Source organism: Sminthopsis crassicaudata, chromosome 1, assembly GCF_048593235.1.
Source record: "Sminthopsis crassicaudata isolate SCR6 chromosome 1, ASM4859323v1, whole genome shotgun sequence".
Taxonomy (NCBI): Eukaryota; Metazoa; Chordata; class Mammalia; order Dasyuromorphia; family Dasyuridae; genus Sminthopsis; species Sminthopsis crassicaudata.
The window spans coordinates 57,808,972-57,831,867 of NC_133617.1; the positions used below are offsets into that span (position 1 = coordinate 57,808,972).

The following is a 22,896-nucleotide window of genomic DNA, read 5'->3' on the forward strand; positions in this document are numbered from 1 at the left end:
TCCAGAACAAAATACTGACGGTTTAATATAATCAAAATTCACAACCACGTGGCCCACAGGCTGCATTTAACATTGTGGCAAGACAGGCCTAAATGAGTCATTAATTAGACCTCCCTCAAGAGCCACCATCTCCACTAGGGCCATAATCACTGTCTTTAATGACCCTCTTCCAGGGTCTGTAGATGGGGTCATCCCAGGCGAAGGAGAACAAAGTGCCTCAAACAGTAGCTTCCATTTCCACAGGCTCTTCTTCCTCCAAGAGGCTGTAGGACGCATGTGTCTGGAAAGGTCTCTGCAAAGGGTGGGCCAGGAGTTTGGCCATGCAGTTGTGTAGCTCCACAGCTGGCCCCGACAGCGAGACCTCATACTTGTAGCTGGTGCCTTTGGAATCCAAGCCTCCAAAGAGAGAGTATGTGTCCTGGGTGAGGGGGGGGAGAAGGGGCCAGAGCTCATCAGACAGAAACACCCACACACCCACATACACACCCAGAGGTGAAGTCCGAAGGCAATTGAGACAAAGGTCCACTGCTCAGGAGAAGGCAGAGACTCCCGACCTCTGGTCTTCCCCCTATTCTAAAAGGACCAGTTCTAAGGGCAAGAACATAGGATGGAAAGGGCTCTCCAAACTCAGCATCCACCCTCAGACAGCCATGCTCTTTAGTGAGGCCAGGGTGAGCCGAGCTGTTGCCTTCAGCAAATTCATCGGTCAACTGCACTGCCCTTTGAGGAGGGGGGCCCAACCCTGTGATTTCATTGTTGTTTGGAGCTCCTGGTGAAAGGCTTTCTTCACCCATGTAGAACAGACCCTTCTCCATAATTAAAGGTCTTATGAGTCTGGCCCAAGGGCTCTGACAGTGACCTGCCCGTGGTCACATAGCCAGTATGTGTCAAGAGACATGAAGTGGCTTCAGTTTTTCAGAGACAATAATGTTTGGTACATTTGAAAAAACTCTGGACTTGGGAGTCAGAAGTTATCCTAAACTTCTCCATGTTCTAATAACTTATAAAACATGTAGCACTGGGTGAGTGATGATTTCTCTTGAGCCTGAGTGTCCTTGACTACAAATGGCTATTATTCCTGTCCTGCCCTCCCAGAATTAACATTTTTTAAGGTCCCTCCCAGCTTTGACATGCTGTTTTCAACATTCAACATTAGTAAAAGAGCTGCTGTGAGGAGTAAATTGATAATACAGATAAAGCATTTCAGAGACACTAAAGAGGTCTCTGACCAAAACTACATAAACTCTCTGATTTGACTCCTACCCCCACTAATATATATGTACATATGTATATATATTTAATGTATATGTATATATGTATTATTGGGGATTCCCAACCCTTTTCAGGCTATGACAGACACAGTGAGCTGTTGGGGAGAGATTTAGGGGTAGGAAGTTCCACATTCCTCAGCCAACAATCCAACTGGCTGTCCTTGTGTCCCAAAGCCCCACAGCTCTATAGAAGGTCAAGTTTGAAAGGTACCTTTTGAGGTAATCTGGTACACCCCACCTTCCCACACACTTTTCAAATGGGGAACCTAAAACCTGGAGCTGGGAGAATGACTTGTCCAACATTGAGTCAGTGTCTGAGCATATTTCTCCCCATACCCACATGGTAGAAGCATATTTACACTTCACCTCCCCACCATGTCTAGCTGTACACCTGCATTTCTTCAACTCCTCCTTCACAAAATGGAAATGGAGAAGAGCCTGGACTACAAGTCCCCGGAAGTCCCTGTAGCTCTAGCCCATCTGAATGTCCAATGCTGGTGTGACAAGGGGATCACCAAAGGGGAAGCTTGACATGGTCGATGATGGCAAACATGCTACTCCTGCAGCAATGGGGCTGCAGGCAGGTCACTTTCTCCTTTCATTTTACTAGATTATGCCCATTATTCTAGATGGCTGAGATCTTTTTGGATCCTGTTGCAGAATGACATTTTAGCAACTTCCCCCCACTCCCTACCCCAGTTGTTTTGTTCTCTGCAAATCTGATAAACATACCAACTGTGCTTTAATAAGAATGCTGAACACAGATTTCAAGACATTGCAGTACTACAGTTCTTAGGGTGACACTGCAATAATTAATGATCATTCTGTATCCATCATTCAACCAGCATCAAATTCATCTACTTATAGGGACCTTTGAGCCTAAATCTTTCCATTTTATCCCTGATACTTAATCAAATGCTTTTCTCAAATCTACTAGAGGATATCTTTAGAATTCCCCTAACTTACCAACTTCATAATCATGTCCAAACAGAAATGAAATGTGTCCTAGAGGACAGACACCATTCTTTCCATAAAATGTCATTCTTTTCTCAAGACTTCAAAGTGTGTTTACCATTCCATAGTTTGGCAGCTTTGCCCTCATTTCTCATCTTACCTTCCAGCTGGTCTCTTCTTCTTTTTCCTCAGTTCCATTGTGGATATATACCACATCAAAAAAGAAATATGGACACTGAAGCATCTTCTGCAGGAAAAGAATAATAGCAAACTTGTTTTCAGAAATCAAAAAAGGCAGGCTTCCTTACAAGGAATAGGGCTGGCCTGGGACTCAGGAGAGAGTTGGGTTTAAATGCTACTGCTGACCACTAGCTGTGTCCTCAGGGGGCCGTAAGCTCTGGTCCTGCCCATTAGTAAGAGAGCTACTGTCAGGAGTAAATTGATAATACAAATAAAGCATTTCAGAGACACTAAAGGTCTCTGACCAAAACTACATCAAGTCCATGACTTCCATACAGATTTGACTCCTCCATTTTCTACTGACAAAGGGTGTTCTTTCCTCCAGCAAGAAAAATAGATTACATGGTAGCCCACTGTCCATATGTGACAAAAGAGGAAGTTCTTCCTGATAGCAATCTAAATGGAAATAGCCATAGTGTGCCTGTCCACTCCAGCCGGGTACGTTTATCCACTCCAGCCGGGTACGTTTATCCACTCCTTCCTTTGTCCAACAAATCTTTATTAAGTAACTATGTCCACAGCACTGTGCAGGTAGAAAGGGAGACGTGGCAGCATAAAGAAGGCTAGTTCTTTGCCCTCAAAGACTCCACAATCCAACAAGGGATTTTTGAAATGTATGCAGACAAAACATAAAGAATATGGTAACTGCCTGGCAGAATAAGGTGATATAAGATAGGTTAGGGAGGAGTCATTTCTAGTTTGAGAAGACCAGGTTAGACTTCAAAAAGGGGTAGTATCTGAACTGAGCCTGAAAGGACAGGAGGACTGTCAACAGGAAGCAATGGAGAGAGGTCATTCCACACAGGAAAAAAAAAGAAGAAAAAGATAGGAAGAAAAGTACAGGATGAATTCAGAGATACTCAATGGTCCTGTCTGAGTAGAATAGAGTGGAAAGAAAGCAGAATGGGACTAAGCCTGAGAAGGCCTGTGAATGTCAATAGGAGTTTGGTCCTTAATATGGTAGGGATTTAAGAATCATTGGTGGCTTCTGAGCCTGGGAAGTGAGATGATCATGGCAGTGGGGTTGGAAGTTCATTCTAGAAACCTTTTACCGGATCCTCTGGTCATCAGACTGGGAAGGGTGGCTTTTCTGCAGACATCCTAACCTTTTTCTCACATACCTTTATGGGCTCCACCATGGCAAACTGGGCCTGGCAGGCAGGGCGACTGTACACCAAGATGGTCCGCACTACATAAGGTGGTGGGATGGTCTGGACATTGTCTGTGACTGGAAGCTCAATCTTCTGCTGTCTAGATCAGTGGAGAGAAGGGGTATGTGACATTTCAGAGCACTTCTAACTTCTTGTCAATTAATTCTTAAAGGATGTCAGCTCAGGTCCCTTGAAATACATTCACTGAATGAGTGCCCTGTTGTCTACCACACCAAGACCTCCTAATCTTTGTGTCAAGAAATGACAATAGCAGCAACTTACATAAGATTGAACAGGCTGTCCAAGTCTGGATTGGGAGAGATAAGGACCAGTGAAAATGCTAGAGGTCAGTTCTCTGATGACCAGGTCGCCATCTCTGGAAATGTGGGGTTCCTTCTTCAAGGCCTCCCCAGTAACCGGATGTTCTCTGTTACCCTCCTATCGCCCAAGGCATCCTTTCAATCTGTCCCCTAAGAATTGGAAGCCCTCCCTTTCCATTCCAATTTACAAACAAGAGTACAGTCCACTTCAGGACAAAGCAGGTAGGCCAATGAGGACAAAGAATCACTTTGTCATGATCAGGTCACTAGTGGAGCAGAAAAGCACAGGCTGGAAAGGGAAGGAGAATGTGGGGAAAGACAGAGGAGGCCGGAAAGTGGGCAAGGCTGGCTGTACCAAGGAGGCTTTCTTCCCTGACAACTCTGGAGGCAATGCCTCAGACTGGGCAGTGCTTCCTCCACATGAGGGGTTGTGAGCCCCCTCCCCACCTCTGCCCCAGCCTCCCCTTGCCCCTTTCAGAAGGATACTGAAGGCCATGCAAGTAGCGGTTTCGAGGTCGTAGAGGCAGCTGCACAGCTCCCTGGGGTCAGAAGTCAAGCCTGAGAGCTAAAAACAAAACCAGGGCTGCTCACCTGTCTGTCTTTCCTGGTCTGTAGGTCCCACCTCCCAGTTAACCATTTGATAGGCAGGCAGCTCTGTGGGGGCAGATACTACTTCCTCCATATGTCGGCTCAGCTGGTCCTAGAGCAGTCCCCATCCCCAGGACTCCCCTTAGACTACTACTCTCTGAGGATCTGAGGTAGGGCAAAAGGAGGACGGGTTACTCAGTAACTATAAGGAGCTTCAATTTAACTCATTAATCTCGTCATCAAGCACCTGACCTTTGGGGTTTCTCATGAGCTTGGGTCAAATTTGTCACAGAAAGTCAAAGTTGTATAACAGAAAGACCACTAGACTTGCACTCAGCTCTCTGCTACTTACCAGTACATCCTCTCTCTGAACCTCAATATCCATTTGCAAAATGAAGAATAGGAGAGTTAGCCAAATGCTAAGGTCCTATTCCCAATTCGGACATTCTCTCCCAACTCTGGCTCCCTATATTCTAAGGTTTCAGCTAGCTCTTATATTCCATGTCCTAAGTCCTTTCTGGCACTAGGATTAGAAGGCACTTCCATCTCTAATAACCTATATTCTGTGTTCTAGATTGGTTTTCTATGATTCATTTAAAGTGAGGGAAAAGTCCTTGCAGGAAGCTGGAGATAAGGTGGGCTGGATACCTAATCTCTTCCCAGGAAACAGAAAAGTAAGGGAAAAGAAGCAGAAGGGAAAGGAGAGGAGCAGCAGGGCCTCCTCCCATTCTCACTCACCCAGGTAGTATCGTCATTTACCACCACCAGGGCAAACTCATGGCACTTGTCAATCTTGTGTTTTGTCCGAACAAACATCTCAATCATCTTCTGGGACACGTTCAAGGCATTGGTCTTTGAGCTGGTCAGGGACAACAGAGGACACTCAGTAGGCTTCAGGCAGTGCTAAGGCACCTTTCAGGTATGGAGAACCACTATAGTTTCTTCAGGGATAGGTACCCCCACAGCTTAAGACATATCCTGGGAATGGAGGCTCCATGAAGAGGTCACTAGTCTGGGCTAAATCAGAGATGACACCTCACTCTCAGTGAGGGCTGTGGTCTGTCACCGTCACCGTCAGTTCTACGGGGCCTTAGGTCATAAGAGAATCAGACTAAGATTTAAATCTTCCACCCACCCATACAACAGAAGGTATCAGGATATGTTCATCCCTTTCCAAGCCCTGTGTTTCTTCCTACAGATCTCTGACTGGACTGTCTCCCTTTCCCTCCAAATAAGATCACAACCGATATGGCGCCCAAAAGAGCTAAGAGGGCTACAAACGGTTTGTTCTCCACACTTCTTATCCAACCATTGCCAAACCACACTGCTTCCACTCTCCTCCTCCTTCCTCCTGCCATCAGCCTAGTTAACCTCTTGCCTGGATTAGCCTAACTGTTTCCTATTTGTCTTCTAGTCTCTTTTTCCTCTCCAACTTATGCTTCAAGTGCCAAAGGGATTTCCCTAGTATATGGATCCACTCTGCTCTTTGCTCAGGCAATACAGGACCATTTTCCATCTATCTTCACGTAAGGATCCCAAGGCAGAAGGAATGCAGGATCAGAGAGTCCAAATGGGCTTATAAATTAGGGGAGAAAAATCCTCTCACCCATTAAATGACTCCAGTTTTGGCAAAGACATTTCCTCCGACAAGTCCAGGCATATGATCTATATCAAAGACAAGGAAAAGAGGGGAAATTAAGGAACAGTTAACACCATGTAAACCGACCCCCCCGGCCCAGCCCATGCCCAGCAAATCATTCAGCCCCTTGAACCTCAGGCAGGCTCCAAAGTAATAATGTCACCCCACATCTACTATGCTGGCCCCACCATTGGGACTTTTCTAATTAAAAAAGCATCTTTTAAAAAGAGGGATTCACTTGGGACAACAATCTTGGGTATGGCTTAAATCAAGCAAAAAATATTTAGTAAAAACAAGATTTTGTGTTTGTGGCAGCTCTTTTCATAGTGGCTAGAAACTGGAAGATGAATGGATGTCCATCAATTGGAGAATGGTTGGGTAAATTATGGTATATGAAGGTTATGGAATATTATTGCTCTGTAAGAAATTCATCAGCAGGATGAATTCAGAAAGGCTTGGAGAGACTTACATGAACAGATGCTGAGTGAAATGAGCAGAACCAGGAGATCATTATATACTTCAACAACAATACTGTATGAAGATATATTCTGATGGAAGTGGAAATCTTCAACATAAAGAAGATCCAACTCACTTCCAGCTGATCAATGATGGACCGAAACAACTATACCCAGAGAAGGAACACTGGGAAGTGAATGTAAAATATTAGCACTACTGTCTATCTACCCAGGTTACTTATACCTTTGGAATCCAATACTTAACGTGCAACAAGAAAATTGGATTTACACACATATATTGTATCTAGGTTATACTATAACACATGTAAAATGTATGGGATTGCCTGTCATCTAGGGGAAGGAGTAAAGGGAGGGAGGGGAAAATTTGGAAAAATGAATACAAGGGATAATGTTATAAAAAAAATTACTCCTGCATATATACTGTCAAAAAAATTATAATTATATAATTATAAAAATTAATTTTAAAAAAAGATGTACTACAAAAAAAAAATAAAATAAAAATAAAAACAAGATTTTGTAAAAACTTTAAGACTCTATTATTTACTAAATGTGACCCTAGATAAAACACACATTTCTTCTCTCTAAGTTCCAATTTTTCATCTATAAAGTGGGACCAAATAATCCTATCTTAAAAAACTGTGCTAAGGATCAACAGAATGCAGAGGACTTTGTAAATTGTAAAGTGCTATAAAAGTGATTTTATATATATATGGAAGCTGATAATAATAATTATATAATCCAGTCTAATGGTGGAGTAGGCACGGTGGGCACCTTCGATCTAGAATGGCAGGAATCCTTAGTTCTACCAGGAAGCCCTAAGCAGCCCAGCTCAGATCCCAAAGAGATATAACATACTAGAATTCTAAGTCACTAGAGTTGGAAGAAACTTTTATGATCACTGAGTTCAGAAAAATCTGGAAGAAAATTCAGGCTTGTATGAAACTAATGCATAGTAAAAGAAGAACCAAGAGAGCAAAATCAAACAACTTTGAAAGATTTAGGAACTCTGACTCAATGAACAACCACAATTCCAGAGGACTTATGAGATAAAACATGCTACTTACCTTTTACACCTAGAGTGAAAACAGACTTAAAAAAAAAAAAAAGTTAACTTGAGAAATTGTATTTCACTATACATATTTTGAGGAAGAGTTTTCTTTTCATTTAATTCTCAAGGAGGGTAAGCAGGAATGGAGAATAAAAAGAGAGAGAAGGTAGAAAAGAAGATAGACTTTCATTGATTGGGGGGGGAAATGTGTAATTAAAAAAAAACACCAAAAAACAACATTTAGTCCAAACTCTTCATTTCAAAGGTGGGAAAGCTGGAAGGAAGTATTCTTGCAAAGCCAAGATGAGAACTCAAATTTCTCCTAATTCTGGCTGGGGAAAAGGGTATAAAAGGAACTAAATCTCAATTCTTAGTCAATTGGCTTCAATCAAACTTTTGGATAGAGAACTTCACCTAAGTGAAAATAAGGTTGCTATAAAAGGGTTTTCCCACAGTACCAAAGTGCTACAAAGTGAGTATTATAAAAATGTTAATTATCTCCTGATTCCTGTACTCAGTATAGCATCCTAGAAACAGGAAAGCAAAAAATCTCTTCCTAGGTAAGTAGAAATACACAGGTAGGGAATCCCCTAAGCTTTCTGGGCCAGGCAAATGCATGGCTCCTCATGCCCTCTCATTCTGGGTTCTTATTTTGCCAACTGGGAGCTCTGCACTGAGGGCTCATGCTACCACAATTAGTGCTAAAACAAAAGTCTCCTGATTTCTTCAGCTGGAAGCTGATACATACCACCTTCTCTGGGCAATTGACCCTGGGAGTCCGGACCTGAAATTCTGGAGTCTGTGGTGGCACCTGCCAGGGCTTGCCATTGGTGCTGGGTGGATTCTGTGGGCTGTCATCGGCACTGGCTGCCTCACCCTCCCCTTCACTCCGATTCCCCACGCTGGCTTGGGCACTCAAGGCTCGGTCTTCGGCTCCCTCTGGGTTGGATCGGGTCCGAGGCCTTTGCTCCATCACCCGTTCCTCCTCGTCATCTGCATTACTTCCCGATTCTCCTGGTTCCATGGTTGGGGCCCTCAAGTTCAAATTGGAAACCCCACTCAAAACGCAGGTTAACTTTTCTGAAACAATAACAGGAAAAGATGAAACCACCTGGGGACAGTTTGAAGAAAGACAAGCTCAAGGGACATGAGTACCCAATTGTTTCAGCCAACTCATCTGAATACGGTCCACTTCCACTATCTCTATCAGCTAAGAGCAAGCAGATCCTTATTAGCATGAAGTGCTATTCTCTCTACAAAAACTAAAGCCAACTAAAGCCCTCCTGTCATCTGAAAATGTTCCCTTTGGATCTTCTGTCCTCCCTTTTCTTCTTTAAAAGTTGTATATACTTATGATCTCTTTTCACCAGGGCACCTTTTCTAAAATAGTTCCTGATATGACATAAGCAAGTTAGCCAATCACAAAGGGGAAGTAGGAAGTAGTGGGAGAGGTGGGGAAAGACAACTCTGTTTTAGAGAATACAGGAAAAATGAGATTGTAAAAAACAGACTTAAAAGACAACCCACCCAAATTTAAATGCTCAGAAAACACAAAGGGAAAGTTTTCTCCTGACTTGTACTGACAGTCTAAGCACCCCCAAAGTTGTGCTAGAGAGTAAAAAAAATGAAAATATAAACACAAGAAAAAACTCATAACAAACTTCAGGCAACTATTTCGAATCGCAAAATGAGGATAAATTTAATGTTCAAACAAAATCTGGTAAAAATAACCACTTTGGGGGGGGGGGGAGAAAAATGGACATGCTAGCAGGAACAAGATGACAGAGAGAAGCCAGGAAGTTGTCTGGATTCTCCCTAATTTGCTTCATAAATGGTAAATCAAGCCTCAAAATGGATTCTGGAGTGATAAAACCCACCAAAAGATGGAGTGAAATACTTTTCCAGCTTAAGATAATTTAGGAGGACTTCCAGAAAGATCTGTCTCATTTAGGTAAAAAAAGAACATGTAGAAATAAGGTATAAGCATTTCCAATGAGGTAAAAAAAAAAAAATAATACTAGTAACAGTATTACTTACTACTGTACTAGAAATGTTAGTCTGAGCAATAAGAGAAGAAAAAGAAATTGGAGAAATTAGAATAGGTAATGAAAAAAAACTATCATTTTTGTAGATGGCTTATTGGTATACTTAAGAGAATCAACTAAAAAACTATGAAATAACGAACAACTTTAGCAAAGTGGCAGGATAGAAGATAAACCCAAATAAGTGAACAGCATTTCTATATATAACCATCGCAGCAAGAGATAAAAAAGGTTCTATTTAAAATAATTATAGACAATATAAAATTACCTGCTCCCAAGACAACCCAGGAACTCTATAAACATGATTACAAAACATTTTACACAAATAAAGGCAGATCGAAAGAACTAGAAAAATATCAATTGCCCATGGATAGGCTGAACTAAGATAATAAAAATGACAATTCTAAGTTTATTTACTCAGGGGGCAGCTAGGGGGCGCAGTGGAGAGAGCACCAGCCTTGAATTCAGGAGGACCCGAGTTCAAATCTGGTCTCCGACACTTAACACTTCATAGCTGTGTGATCCTGGGTGAGTCACTTAACCCCAGCCTCAGGAAAAATAAATAAATAAATTTATTTATTTAGTGCAAACCAATCAAACTACCAAAAATTATTTTATAGAGTTAGAAAAAATAATAAATTAATCTAGAAAAACAAAAGGTAAAGATTAAAGGAATTAATGTGATTAAAGAAACGCAAGTCAAAACTATGAGGGACCATCTCTCATCTGTCAGACTGGATAATAACAGGAAAGGGAAATAATAGATGTAGGGACATTTTTGTTTTGTTTATTTCTGAGGCAATTGGGGTGAAGTGACCTTTTTTCCAATAGTTCCGGGGTTACTTGCACCAGGAGAGGCAAGTACAAGTGTCACTCACTCAGGGGGTGCTTGGAAAGACTTACTATAGACGTTATATGTTAACATACAAAATTAATAAGCCTCTAGGAGTAATTAATGACGTCAGTAATAATACGGTGGACATCAGAATGAGGAGTTTTATAATTCACGCCGTCAGAGCTGGAAGGGATTTTAGAACAAAAAAAGGCGCTTCAGGATAGTAGATACAGAATACACAATCTCGGGGTGGGAAGGAGCCTTCGCCATCTTTGTGGCTAAGGTGCTCCGATTTGCATCCACACTACGGTCTGAGAAGCTAAGGCCCGTGCAAACAAACACAAGGTGCACGGACACAAGCAGAACGTGACTCCGGGGAGGCCCCCGCGGCGCAGCGGATGCCAAAAGGGAGCAGAGACAGGCGCCCACAGCGAACGCACAGCGGAGGCAAAGGCCCGGAGGCGGTAGAAGACAGGCCGAACGCCTGGACCACCTCTCAGACTAGCGGGTTAGCGAACGCAGGGGCGGGGAGGGGCCTCGGAGATCTGGTCTAGCTCCATCCTCTCCCCGGGGAGGATGCTGAGACCCCGAGAGGTGTGGCCCGTCCCCTCCCCCCGGCGGCAAGGCCCGCCATTCCCCCACTCTCGCCTCCCTCCCGAGGCGCTGACCTTCAGCCAGGGTTCCGCCGGTGTGCGAAGCGTATTACCGCTTCGGTTCTCACTACTCAGAATTAGGATTCACTCCCCGACAGGTGCTTCAGCAGCTGCAGCTCTAACAGGAAGCTGCCATTTTCTCCCCGCCCCCGGAAGTAGCGGCGCGAAGGCTCTGCCGGGAGTGGGCCGAGCTTCCGGAAGATTAAATATGGCGAGAGACTATGCACAGGAAGCGGGGCCTATGGGCGGGGCCTGAAGGCTGTGGGCCCAGGCTAGGGCTGGGCGGGGTCGGTGTTTGTGGGCGGGGTCTGGGATTCATCCTTCTCCCTGCCCTCTTTCTGCATTTTTCATTGGTTCTTTTTGGCCAGGATCTTCCCCTCCCAGATTAAGTTAGTTAGATTTTTTTTTTTTTTTTTTACTTTTGCTACCTAATCTTAATCACATTTGATGACCTGTATGGAGACAAGCTTCATTCCTTTCTTGTCAAGATAAGCCCATTTTTTCTCCATCAGTCCTAGAGCTGGGACACCCTAAGAAACTGGAAGAAGGCTTGAATGGGTCGCCTCGAACTTTACACTCAGCAGATTTTCCATGACTGGGATACCCAGACGTGGAAATCCTTGCAATTCAGCAAACTAACCTTGGGTGTTAGGTTCTTACTAAGTGCTAAGTCGGTACTTGACAATTCTCTAGTTCCGGCCTTTCCTGGGGAAGAGCTTACATGCTTAGGAGGAGCAAGTTCATTGGTTGAAGTAATTTTTCCCAGAAGCCCTTGCATTATCCCATGCCCATTCTCTGGGAGGATAAAAGAGGGCAGCTCTGGAGGAAAAGGGAGTCTCTGCTCTAGACCAGACTTGAGGCGGCTCTCTGCAGGAAGGGAAATCACTTCTCTGGACCAGAGTTAACGGCCACTGTCTGGAGACAACGGCTCTCTACAGGAAGAAGAATCTGTCTGAGAGATTCGAGTTGACACAGCAGATCTCCTCCCAGAGAGCGATAGGCAGCTTCTGGAGACAACAGCACGTTACACTTTGGACTCTCTGGGACATTAGAAGAGGATACTTTTGGCAAAGAACTAACCTTTGCCACGTTTTTGATTCTGGAAGAGAAATTTTATGGCTTTTGGCAAAGATGGGACAGTCCCTTTCCGTGTCATTTTGTCTGAATCTTCATCTCTGTTCAGAATGTCTGTGAGCTAGATTCTGTTACCTGGAAAGATGTAAAATGCAGCAACGAGAAAAACCTACTCTGTAGTTGGAACACTGAGAAAGATTTCTTAACATCCTTGACTCCCACTTTTAAAAGGGGAAAAAGCCTGACTTTTTCCTATGGACCCCAGCTCGGGCCAAGCTGAGAGCTACAGAAGCAAAGTTAGCTAATTTTTTTTTTTTTTTTTTAAGTTAGCCAATTAACATTAAAATAGCATCTTAGCAGGTTCTCAAGGTTTTGAGAACAATGATTAAGGCGTTTGGCAATTAGTCATTTTAAGATTGCAAGAAAAAATTTTGAAACATTGGAAATAAATCCAGGAATTTACCTCATTCCGAAAGAAAAATAAAAATCTAGGTAAATAACAAGTTTTTGCTAACCCTTTCTTGACTTCTATCTTGTCTGTTACTGCTCCATTGGGAAAGCACCCCAGTGTTGTGGGCCAGAACTCTGAAACAAGGATTCTGACAAGGTGTTAAGTCAGCGGAATTGATGAGACAATGGTTCTCTAGTCTAGCATGGTGAGCGATAGTTCTCTAGTTCAGTATGGTTGATTTAATCTTACAGAAAGAATGGTTTCCTAGAGATATAATGATTGGTTTACACTCAGTGTAGAGCTGAGACAAACTCAGCCAAGGGAGGCAGAGACAGAGTCATTCCATCGTCCACCTTTCTGCCGGCTGGAGGCTGAAGCACAAGCCCTCGGACTCAGACTCATCTCACACCACCGCAGGCTCTCCACTGAAAACAAGGCCCCTGTGAAGGCCGCGAGAAAGCTAGCTGAAGGAGACGATAAAGGATTTGCACTTGGACATGTGGCTATTCTTGTGGTGATTATTCTACTGAAAGGAAGGCTGCTCCAGACCTCCCGAAAACCAATAAGAACATTACACTTTCCTCCTTCTTTGACTATAGTAGATATATGAACAAAGGGGTGAGAGAGAGAAATAAAATATACTCAGTTCAGTGAAATTTGTTATTTGAGATATGATAGTAAAAGCAGTCTTAAAAGAGCTCTGATCAAAGCCCACCTAATCTATTTGCATTGACATTAACAGAAGATTTAAGAGTTTGTGAACTTTAGGAAAATAGAAAAGCTGTTCACTTCTACTTTTAAAATTCTGGCAACAAACAGCCTGCTTTTATCTTACCTGGAGTCAGACTTCTGGGGGCCTGGCAGTAAAAACTGGCACTTACCTCTTTCCTGGCTCACAAAAGAGAAATGGTTTGTGTGAACTGGAAAATAACCAAATGGCAATTCAGTTTTCTGGAACATTTAATTAGAATTTAGGGAATCTCATGAAGTAAAGTTAAGTCAATTTTAAAATCTGTTCTATCTCATTTTAAGAATTGTCTTGCTTTCTTCCTAAAACAAAAGGAAAACTAAATTAAAGGAATGGTGTAAAGGACTAGAACTGAGCAGATGAACTTAACCTAGATGCAAGGTAACCTAGCACTTAGGGCTAATCACCCATTGGTCAATTCTCTATTAACATGTTTGGAGGATGACCCTGCACAACTCTGTGCTGGCTCTATCTGTGGGTGTGGTGAGAGAAGGGAAGAGAGATCAGCAGGTGGAGTAGGAGCAGGAGGATCATTTTTTGTCGGTGGAGAGAGATTCCTATATCTGATCCCCTGACAGCGACCCCAAAAGACCAAGAATAAAGACTTTTGCTTATGCTGAGTCAGGCTGATTCTAAGATATCCAGGGTCTCAACAGAGTGGGAAAACTGAACCCCCTCTGAGAACTTTCAGTATAGGATAAACTGAATGAAGACTCTCTCATAATGATATGGATTCAACCTATGTCCTAGTTATGACTTGAGACTTTGCAATTACAAGTAAAACTATAGTTAAAAAGCTGCAGGTATTTGATTGTTTTGAATGAATATTCTCCTCCTGTTTCCCTCTACCTCTTAATTAGCATACTTAGTATTAGTTTAGTATACTTACTAGTAATTAGTAAAACAAATACTTATTTTAAAGGCAATTTGTTCTTTTGTTACTGGGATAGATTTTCATGTTTAAGGTGTCAGCCTGGACTTCTCCAGACAATGGGAGGGTTTCTGCTCTAGTTAATCTTGTGTTTTGCAGTTTGCGCTTTGCACTCCTTTGACACCTCATTGGTTAGGAGTTGCCCTTTCTCATGAGATAATAATAAATCCCTTTTTGCTTTTCTTACTCTGAGAGTCTCAGATTGTCTTTGTGTTTGCTTCTGTCCCACATGTTCCAAAGCTGCAACAGCTTGGGGACAGAATAAACTGAATAACTAAAATAAAAGAAACTAAGCCTTGCTAATCCCATTTTATAATGTTTTGTAAATGGAATTTAGGGAATTAGGTATTTTCATCTTTGCTAGAAAATTAAGAGGACATTACAGTTAAGACTCTTTGGCTACTGCTTAGAAAAATTCTAAAATTGTTAACTAAATTATTTGGAGTTATTGTCATCAGGTAAAAAGTAAAATTGGTGATTACTGTGTGTGGAACAAGAGAGATGAGGTGAAAGCTTCACCTTCAAGTTCACTTTCAAGTATGAAGGTGTGCAGACCCTTTTTCCCCCTTCACAGAATGGGGGGAGATATCAAACAGCACAGCCCATGGAACCTGATAGTTAGGGTGGGCAACAGCAAGCTCAGCCCCTTCCCTGGGATCTCAGTCAACTCTCCTTAATTTGTAAACTTGCCAATTTTTTTGAAACCATCAAGGTAAGCAAGCAAGGTCATCAGCCCTGAGAAATGATGTTTAGGATGTATAGTTTCTAAATGAGGAATGGGTTTACTAAGAATCTATAAGCTTGTTTAAAGATTGGTCCTCACACCAGGATGAGTTTAAACTAAAAAACAAAACAAACAAACAAAAAGCTGCTAAACAAAAATCTCCTATTTGTGTGAGTCCTCTTAAACTTTTAAAAATAATGTATCTAGTAGCCTTAAGCTATGATTAGTAGAATTTGTTATTAGAGATAAAATCTTTTGGAACTGTAACTGATATTCTTTTGAGCTTTGAATTTGGGTACTGATGCCTGATGAATCATTAAGTCAGTAACCCTCTATTAGAGAGAAATAACATAAATTACTCAGAGGGATGCCTTCCTGAACTGTCCAGATGGACATCTTATCTAGGCAAAAGTTAGAGGGAAAAAGAGGAAAATCTTAGCCTTGCTCAAGGTCAGATCCTTCTGATTCACTTTCCCAGTTAGACTTATTTCCCTCCTCATTATTCTGAAATCTGTATCAAGTGGGATTGTTCCTGCATGATTGGTTGTCAAACAGAGCTGTGCTTTCTCCTATCACGTATGTAATCTCAGGCTGAAGGACCTGTTTTGACGCTATTATAATCATTTCCTTACTTTTTCCTTTTATAGCAAATTTCTATAATCAGAGCAAGTGGTCAGTAGATGCTATGATCACAATACAAGTATGTAGAAGATATCTTGATCTGCAGCTCAACTTGAGAGGTTTCTCTGACTGTAGCCATAAAAACCCTTATCTTCCAATCTTTCAGGGTCCCCTTTGAACCTCAACACTGAGAATACTAGAAGAGACAAACAACAGTGTTTGCCCTCAAAGAACTCATAAGCAAATGGGAAAACAATAAGAAAAAATATGTACAAATGTAAAGAAAATGAATAAGAAAGGGAAGGCACTAGGATTTTTTTTTTAATTAAAGCTTTTTATTTTCAAAATATATACATGGATAATTTTCAACATTCACCCTTATAAAACCTTGTGTTCTAATTTTTCCCTCCACCCCCTCCTCTAAATGGCAAGTGATGCAATATATGTTAAACATGAAGGCATTAGGATTAAGAAGGTTTGGGTAAAGCTTCCTGTAAAATATGGGATTTTTGCTGGAATTTGTAGAAAGCTAAGCCTGTAGATAATAAGGGAGTCATGAAGGACAACCAGAGAAAATACCCAGAGCTCAGAGATGGAGATAGCAAGGATACCAGCATCACTAATAGATGGCAAAGAGTAAGGTACAAGAAGACTGGAAAGGTAGAGTGGAACTAGGTTACAAAGGCTTTAAAGGCTAAATGGAGCAATTTGCATTTGATTCTGGAGGGAATAGGAAGCTTCTGGGATTTATTAACTAGGAAGCTGACATGAACTTTAGTAAAATCACTTTACAGCTGAATGGAGGATGGATTGGAGTGGGAAGAGGCTGGAGGTGGGCAGTTCCACCAGAAGCTATTGCAATAGAATAGGTGGGAAGTAATGAAGGCCTGAATTGAATTAGGATGATGGTACTATCAAAGGAGAGAAGAAATATTTGAAAGATGAGCAAAGGTGAAATTGTCGAAGCTGACAATAGATTGGATATGGTGAGAAAAAAGAGAATGAGGAATTGGAAGAACCTTTAATCGTAATAGGGAAGTTAGATGGGAAAGAGAATGAGTTGAGTTTAAGAAATCTGCTAGAGGGGCAGCTAGGGGATTCAATGAATACTACAATGAAGCATCCTAGGAGAGAGGTAAAATCTAAAACACCTAGTTTTCAAGGAGTAAAAACCAAAGTAGACACTGTTATAACACAAAGTGAATGTTGATAGTGAATGAGCAGTGAGAAAGGGTGAAGGGGAGAGGTATTGTGAATCAGAAATAGAACAATTTGGCAAATGATTGCATGTGGGGTGAGGAGAGCAGGGCATGGAGAATAATGCTATGGTTATAACTTTGGGAAACTGAAAGAATGGTGACAGAAATGGGAAAAATTTTAAAAGGGGATGATTGTTGCTATTCAATCATGTCCAATTGTTCATGATACTATTTATAGATTTCTTGGCAGAGATTTTGGAGTGGTTTGCCATTTCTTCAGATCATTTTACAAGTGAGAAAACTGAGGCACATGGGGGAATAAACTTTCTTAGGGTGACACAGCTAGCAAGTATCTGAGGCCAGATTTGAACTCAGGAAGATGAATCTTCCTGACTCCAGGCCTGGCACTCTATCTCCCTTGCTACTTAGCAGCCCTGAATGGGACAATTACCCTTTAGTTATTATCATTTAACCAATTGTTTCTATGATTAACCCACATGTCTTCACCTTGGCTGGGAGGATAATATCTTGCTCAACTCTAGGTACACTTTATTTTCAGTAATCCCCTGATATATTGATCCAGGAACTGTCAAAAAAGGAAATCAGATTAGTTTGGAATGACCTGAAACTATTTTTCTTATTCATTACTCCCTTTCTAAATACTTTGGAGTAGGTATAAGAGAGGGAGTTCAACAACCTCATCTCAATCAAGCAACAGATATGATTGCCATTAAAATGCTGTAAACTTCCTGTGATTCCTATATAAAGTTCTAAGATCTTTTTAATTGACTCAAGAATCAAACAGCTTAATTGGCTAAATAAATAAGCTTGCCAGGTCCTTAAGATAATAGGAGGAGCTTAAATGACAGGAGAAATATCAATAGTTTTATCTTTCTCCTTCCCCCTTCCCTTTTCTCCTCTTATTACCTTTTCCTTTTCTGTCTTTGACCCATTTCCTTGACATACTTGTACCTCTTTTCCTCTTTCCTTTTACTGATCATGTCACTGGAAAGAGACAAGGTATCCAGTGAATAGCAAAGAGAGAGAAGGACACTAAGGAAAAACGTGGATACAAGGGGAGTCACCAGAGGGAAGTAACTTCAAGGACCATGACCCCTTTCATTAGAGAAAAATAATAACTATGGGCTTAACCTATGATTCCTTTCCTTAGAGAAAAATGATAACTATAGGCTTAAGAAAGGACTTATAGTAACCAAAAGTTGTAAATTTATCTCTTGTCCATATGTGTTCTCTACAGATATGTATCACTACTATTTTATTTTAAATTAGAGAATACTCTTTTCATGGATGCTGTCTGTTTTTGTGAGAGACTCTACCTCAGATCTTTGGGAACACATTTTGTCGTCATTCTTCTTACTGTACCACTTTGGCAAATGCCTTTGCTAAAAAGCAAATTAACTCTGACTGATTCACAATAGGAAGAACACTGATGTGGGCTTGTGAGTACTAGTACTATTAATTAGCCCCTCAGATTTATCCCTAGATCCCTAAAACTGGTAATAGCAACTGTCCTCTGGAGATCAATGCAAGTAGAAATTGCAGAAATAGTCTTGGAGAAGGTGCTACAATATATTCCAGAATTTTGCCAGACATTGAGGTCAAACACAATGACCCATTGGAAATCAGGAATTTGTCTTTCTCCAATTCTATTGATGGAATATAGTTTCTAGGGGAGACAACACTAGGGAGATCTCCCTGACCTTGGGTGCTTCTGTTCTAACAGTCAGTCAGCCTTCTGGCTTTGGAATCTGTGATCCCAAGGTCCCCCCACCTCAACCTTGGAGTACTATTGTTCTCACCATCTGTCTGTCAATAATTGTAAAAGTCCTCTGGCCTAGGAATAAAATAATATTTCTTCTCTTTGACTTTAGGGAAGATATATTAGTGATCCTGAGACTCTCTAACCTTAGAATGCTATTGTTCTGTCAATCTTGCCTGTCAATGATTCTAAAGTCTTTGGGCCTTAGGATAATCCTAGATCTGCTGGTGAGTGATAACCAAACTCCTCAGTTCTACCTCTAGGCCATAAAATTGGAATATCAATGACAAGAAGAACTGGATAAATGAGTTTCTTTTTTCTTAGTCCTTTGCTAAATTCTTTTGGAACTTAGCCCACTTCAATTAGTGTTACAATTATAATAAACTTTGCCCTTGATTTGGATATGGATTCAAGCCTGCAAATTCTTTTGAGACACCTCAAGACATTGGTCTATGACTCCCCAACCTTTTGGGTTCCCTTCCCAACCTCAACACTATGGGACTCCTTCTGTCCTTCCAGAACTTTTAGTGATCACTGATAGTATGATGGTGATGGGTTCAGAAATGCTAAATCTCAAAAATATATTGGAATTTCTGACCTGTGTTTCGAGGTGTCTCAAAAGAATTTGTAGGATTAGACCATCTCCAAATTGAGGCAGAGATTTTGTTATACTGATGTGGGTTGAGGTTTCTTTAAGATTCCTTTCTGATTCCCCACCCCACCCCCCAACCCATGGCAAGAAGCTAGGATCTTTGATTCACAAATCCTGGTCAAAAAGCACCCTTTTGAATTCCAATGATATCCAGGCTTTCCCAGCCCCCACTGGATCTGGGCTAACTTGGGCTTTCCCAGCCTCCCATTATCTGCTCAGGTTTCCCCAACCCCTACAAACAGCTTCTTCCTTATCTAAGAACTCATTGAATTCTCTTCAATGCTAACCCTGGCCAAAACCAGCCAGGAGCCTGGGACTCCACCCACTTTCAAGATCACCAAGAGCCCCCATTATAAAAAGGGAACTCTGGAGCCCATTCTTTTGCAGGAGCCTGAACATGGCATTCTTATGTCAGCCATGCCAAAGGTTCCTATCTGCCTGGTGCCAGCTCTGGCCCTGGTGTCTTTCTACCTTTACCCTTACTTCCAAACCCCTATAATAAACCTTTTTTTTTTTTTTTTTATTAATCTAGGTTTTCGGGCCTGTAAATTCCCTTACAAGGGACTCTGCACTGTCACTAGACTGCATTTAACTATGTATTCTTGCGCCTAACCAAAAGGGGTTACCCCTTATCTAAGTCTCATCATGTGGTGGCCCGCACGGGGAACCCTGAAAATTGGTTCCCCAAAAACTAACTTTAACCTTTTCAGGTCTCTCAGAACCAATTTGGGTTCTCAGCTGTTTGAGTAGCTTCCGGGAAGAATATCTGTGTTCCTACCCTCATCTCACTCTATCTCTAAAACAAAGTGGACACCTAGACCAGGTCTGTGCTTCAAGCAAAATTCTCCTGTGGAGACTATTTGCATTTCAGGCAAAAGGTCCTCTTTTTATCACACTCTATTTTTAGGGATAGCAGGACCAAGGAAACTGGAACTCTGGACGAAAAATACTTCCAGAGACAAAAGACCTTCTTTTCCAAGGCATTTCTAATCACTTTTCTCTCGCCAGAAAGCCGGCTCCAAACTCCGAGACACATGGGAGAAAGTGTCTCTTCTTCACCCCTCCCCAGCTTCTCTGGCATTTCAGTCCAAGGAGCCCAAGGACTATAGAATATGAATAGATTCTCCTTTAAGCTGTCTATTAATGCAGAGACAAATTCTGGGCTTAAGGAAAATAGCTTACACCTGAACTCCGAATAGAATTCCAATCTCTCTCTCTCTTCATCCAAGCTCCAGCTTTCTGAAAAGAGTCACATATCTCCAATTAGGGTCTGAAATCTCTAACACCCCTACACTCAACCCACTAAAGGTTGGGTGAGGCAGAATCTTTTGTCTTTCAACTGACTCACTGTTCTCTGCTAAGCACCTAGTTATCCTGGGGTAAAGGCTAGCTAGCTGCCTTCTCCTCTCCCCTGCCTCTTGAAAATGGAGTGGGGAAAAGGGCACGTGGAATTTATCCACACCCACCTTCCACAGAGGCTTGGCTTTGTAAAAGATTCTAAGGTGGACCTGCCTTTAAGCTAATTGATCTATTTTTAAGAAAACTGGGGGATTTGTTAAAACTGTTTAACTATTGCTGTATAAGAGAAACTGTTTAACTATTGCTATATGAGAGAAACTGTTTAACTATTGCTGTATGTGTGAGGGATTTTAGGAAATTTACTAGTCTATTATGTATGATCTGATTATTTCTGTAAACAGGGGGAGGAAGGAAACTGATTAAAGCTGGTCAGGAAATTGGGAAAAACTCATGTATTTTTCTTAGACATTTCTGCTCTACTTCCTATTTCATTAAGTTCAGACTGAATTGGAAATTATTTTACTCTGCTTAAAATTTACTAGACTGTGATTTGCTGGGTTATGTTTTAACTTTGAAATCCCTTAATCAGTCTTTGGGATTATTCTTTAGAAACAACCAGAAATCAGACACCAGTCTAAGGATTGGCAGTCTCTCTGATCTGTTCCTCCATTCCTGTTACCCCAGTTCCTTAATTACTATTTCAGCATTTTGATATCAGGGCTCTAATGGTTTGGGGCGGCCTGTCTTGGTCTAACTGCATAATTTGCTCAGAATTTGTCTCCTACTAGCAGCTCCTGTTCCAGAGAGAAGGGGACAAGTAGAGCTATCCAAGCCCCACTTTTTCCCTCTACGCGGGATGCCCCTCTTAGGGCAGTAGGACTGCCTCGATTTAACAGAGACTGAATTAAATGCACAAATGACCACAGACCTAAAGACTGTCCATCTCTGGCTGAGGTGCCCCCTAACTGCAGAGATTCAAACATGGAGGCTTGTATGTTTCCCTGAATGAGGAATACTGTTTAATGCTAATAATTCTGGGGTTACCAGGGAGAAACTGGTTCTTGCCATAAATCCTTGCATTTTTCTAGTTTTTGTCTGGTTTATTTATTATTATCCTGACTCAGTTTCCCTAATTATTCTGACTCAGCCCAGACTCAATTTCCCTGCTTCTCAGTTCTGTCACACCTCCCTGGCCTCCTTATCAGAAGACCTGATAAGCATAAAAGAACTTAGGTTTAGAATATCAGAATGCCTCTCCCATCCCAAGATATAGGAATGTCTTATCAAGATGCTGTCTACCCCTGATTATATCATCTCTATGGAGCCCTACTCTAATCTGACTGCTCTTGCCTCTATTTCAGTCTTTCTGATTTACTGTTCATGAGGTTTTGTTTTTCCTTTTTGAAAGCCCCCACCCTTTTTCTATCATCGAGGTGAACAGCTCAATTTCCTGGAACTTGATTGACCAATTGATTGATCAATTGTAAAATACTCCTGCGAAATTGACAAAAATTAAATTTTTTGTCGTATATCTCTCTCTCTTGGGGACGCCCAAAAGGGAATGAAAAGCTATAGAACTGAGGGAAACCTGGGTTACACTCACTTGCCTTGAAAAAATCCACTGAACAGATTAGCTAATCTCCACCCACCTTGCAAGGAGCTTCCTTTGCTGCCAGGGAGACCAAAGCTAGCTTCTTTCAAAGCAAAAGAGATTGGGAAAGAGCAATAAAATTCAAACTTAGCCTGAGTTTCTGCTACTTAAATGTGATCCATACCTTGGTAGGATTTATTTCTAAAAGTTTAACTGCTATTTTTAAGAACTTCTTGAATTTTTTATGTGGAATTGGACATTCCGTATAAGTTTAAATTGATTGTATTTTATTGGGTTAGAGCCTCTAAAATAATAAGTTTTTTTTTTTTCCTTGTCCTTTTGAAAATGCTTCTGTTAAGGACAATATACAATGTATTGGGTATTTTAAAAGCAAACGGATTTGTATGAATAATGTTCACTTATGAAACATCTACTTGGATATGATAGTTGTTTAAGTTATGAACTTATTGGGACAAATTCCTTACTGCTATCAATATAAGGTTATGATAAATATTTGGTTTTTTTGTTTTTTTGGGGTTTTTTTTAATATATTTTTTCCATATAAATTTTATTTATAATTTTTTTTGACAGTATATATGCATGAGTAAT

At 41.3% G+C, this 22,896-nt stretch overlaps 1 protein-coding gene across 1 annotated transcript; it reads right to left on the reverse strand.

The window, feature by feature from the left end:
* Nucleotides 1-11,391, reverse strand: BABAM1 (BRISC and BRCA1 A complex member 1). The gene is made up of 9 exons (XM_074305491.1): nt 11,233-11,391; nt 8,436-8,767; nt 6,131-6,189; nt 5,263-5,383; nt 4,423-4,501; nt 3,899-3,923; nt 3,587-3,716; nt 2,386-2,472; nt 1-418 (listed from the first exon to the last, which is right to left on the reverse strand). The coding sequence occupies exons 2-9, from the start codon at nt 8,709-8,711 to the stop codon at nt 218-220; spliced, it is 978 nt and encodes a 325-aa protein (XP_074161592.1). The 5' UTR covers nt 8,712-8,767; nt 11,233-11,391; the 3' UTR covers nt 1-217.
* Nucleotides 11,392-22,896: the final 11,505 nt, after the last annotated feature.

Bases quoted from the DNA above. Each gene is read 5' to 3' on its own strand.
- BABAM1 (XM_074305491.1), bottom strand. From the start codon at position 8,711: ATGGAACCAGGAGAATCGGGAAGTAATGCAGATGACGAGGAGGAACGG. The intron at 6,190-8,435 runs GTATGTATCAGC...TCTTTGATATAG, and splicing joins TCAATTGCCCAGAGAAGGTG to ATCATATGCCTGGACTTGTC. The intron at 4,502-5,262 runs GTGAGTGAGAAT...TTTTGTTTTTAG, and splicing joins TAAATGACGATACTACCTGG to CTCTCAGGCTTGACTTCTGA.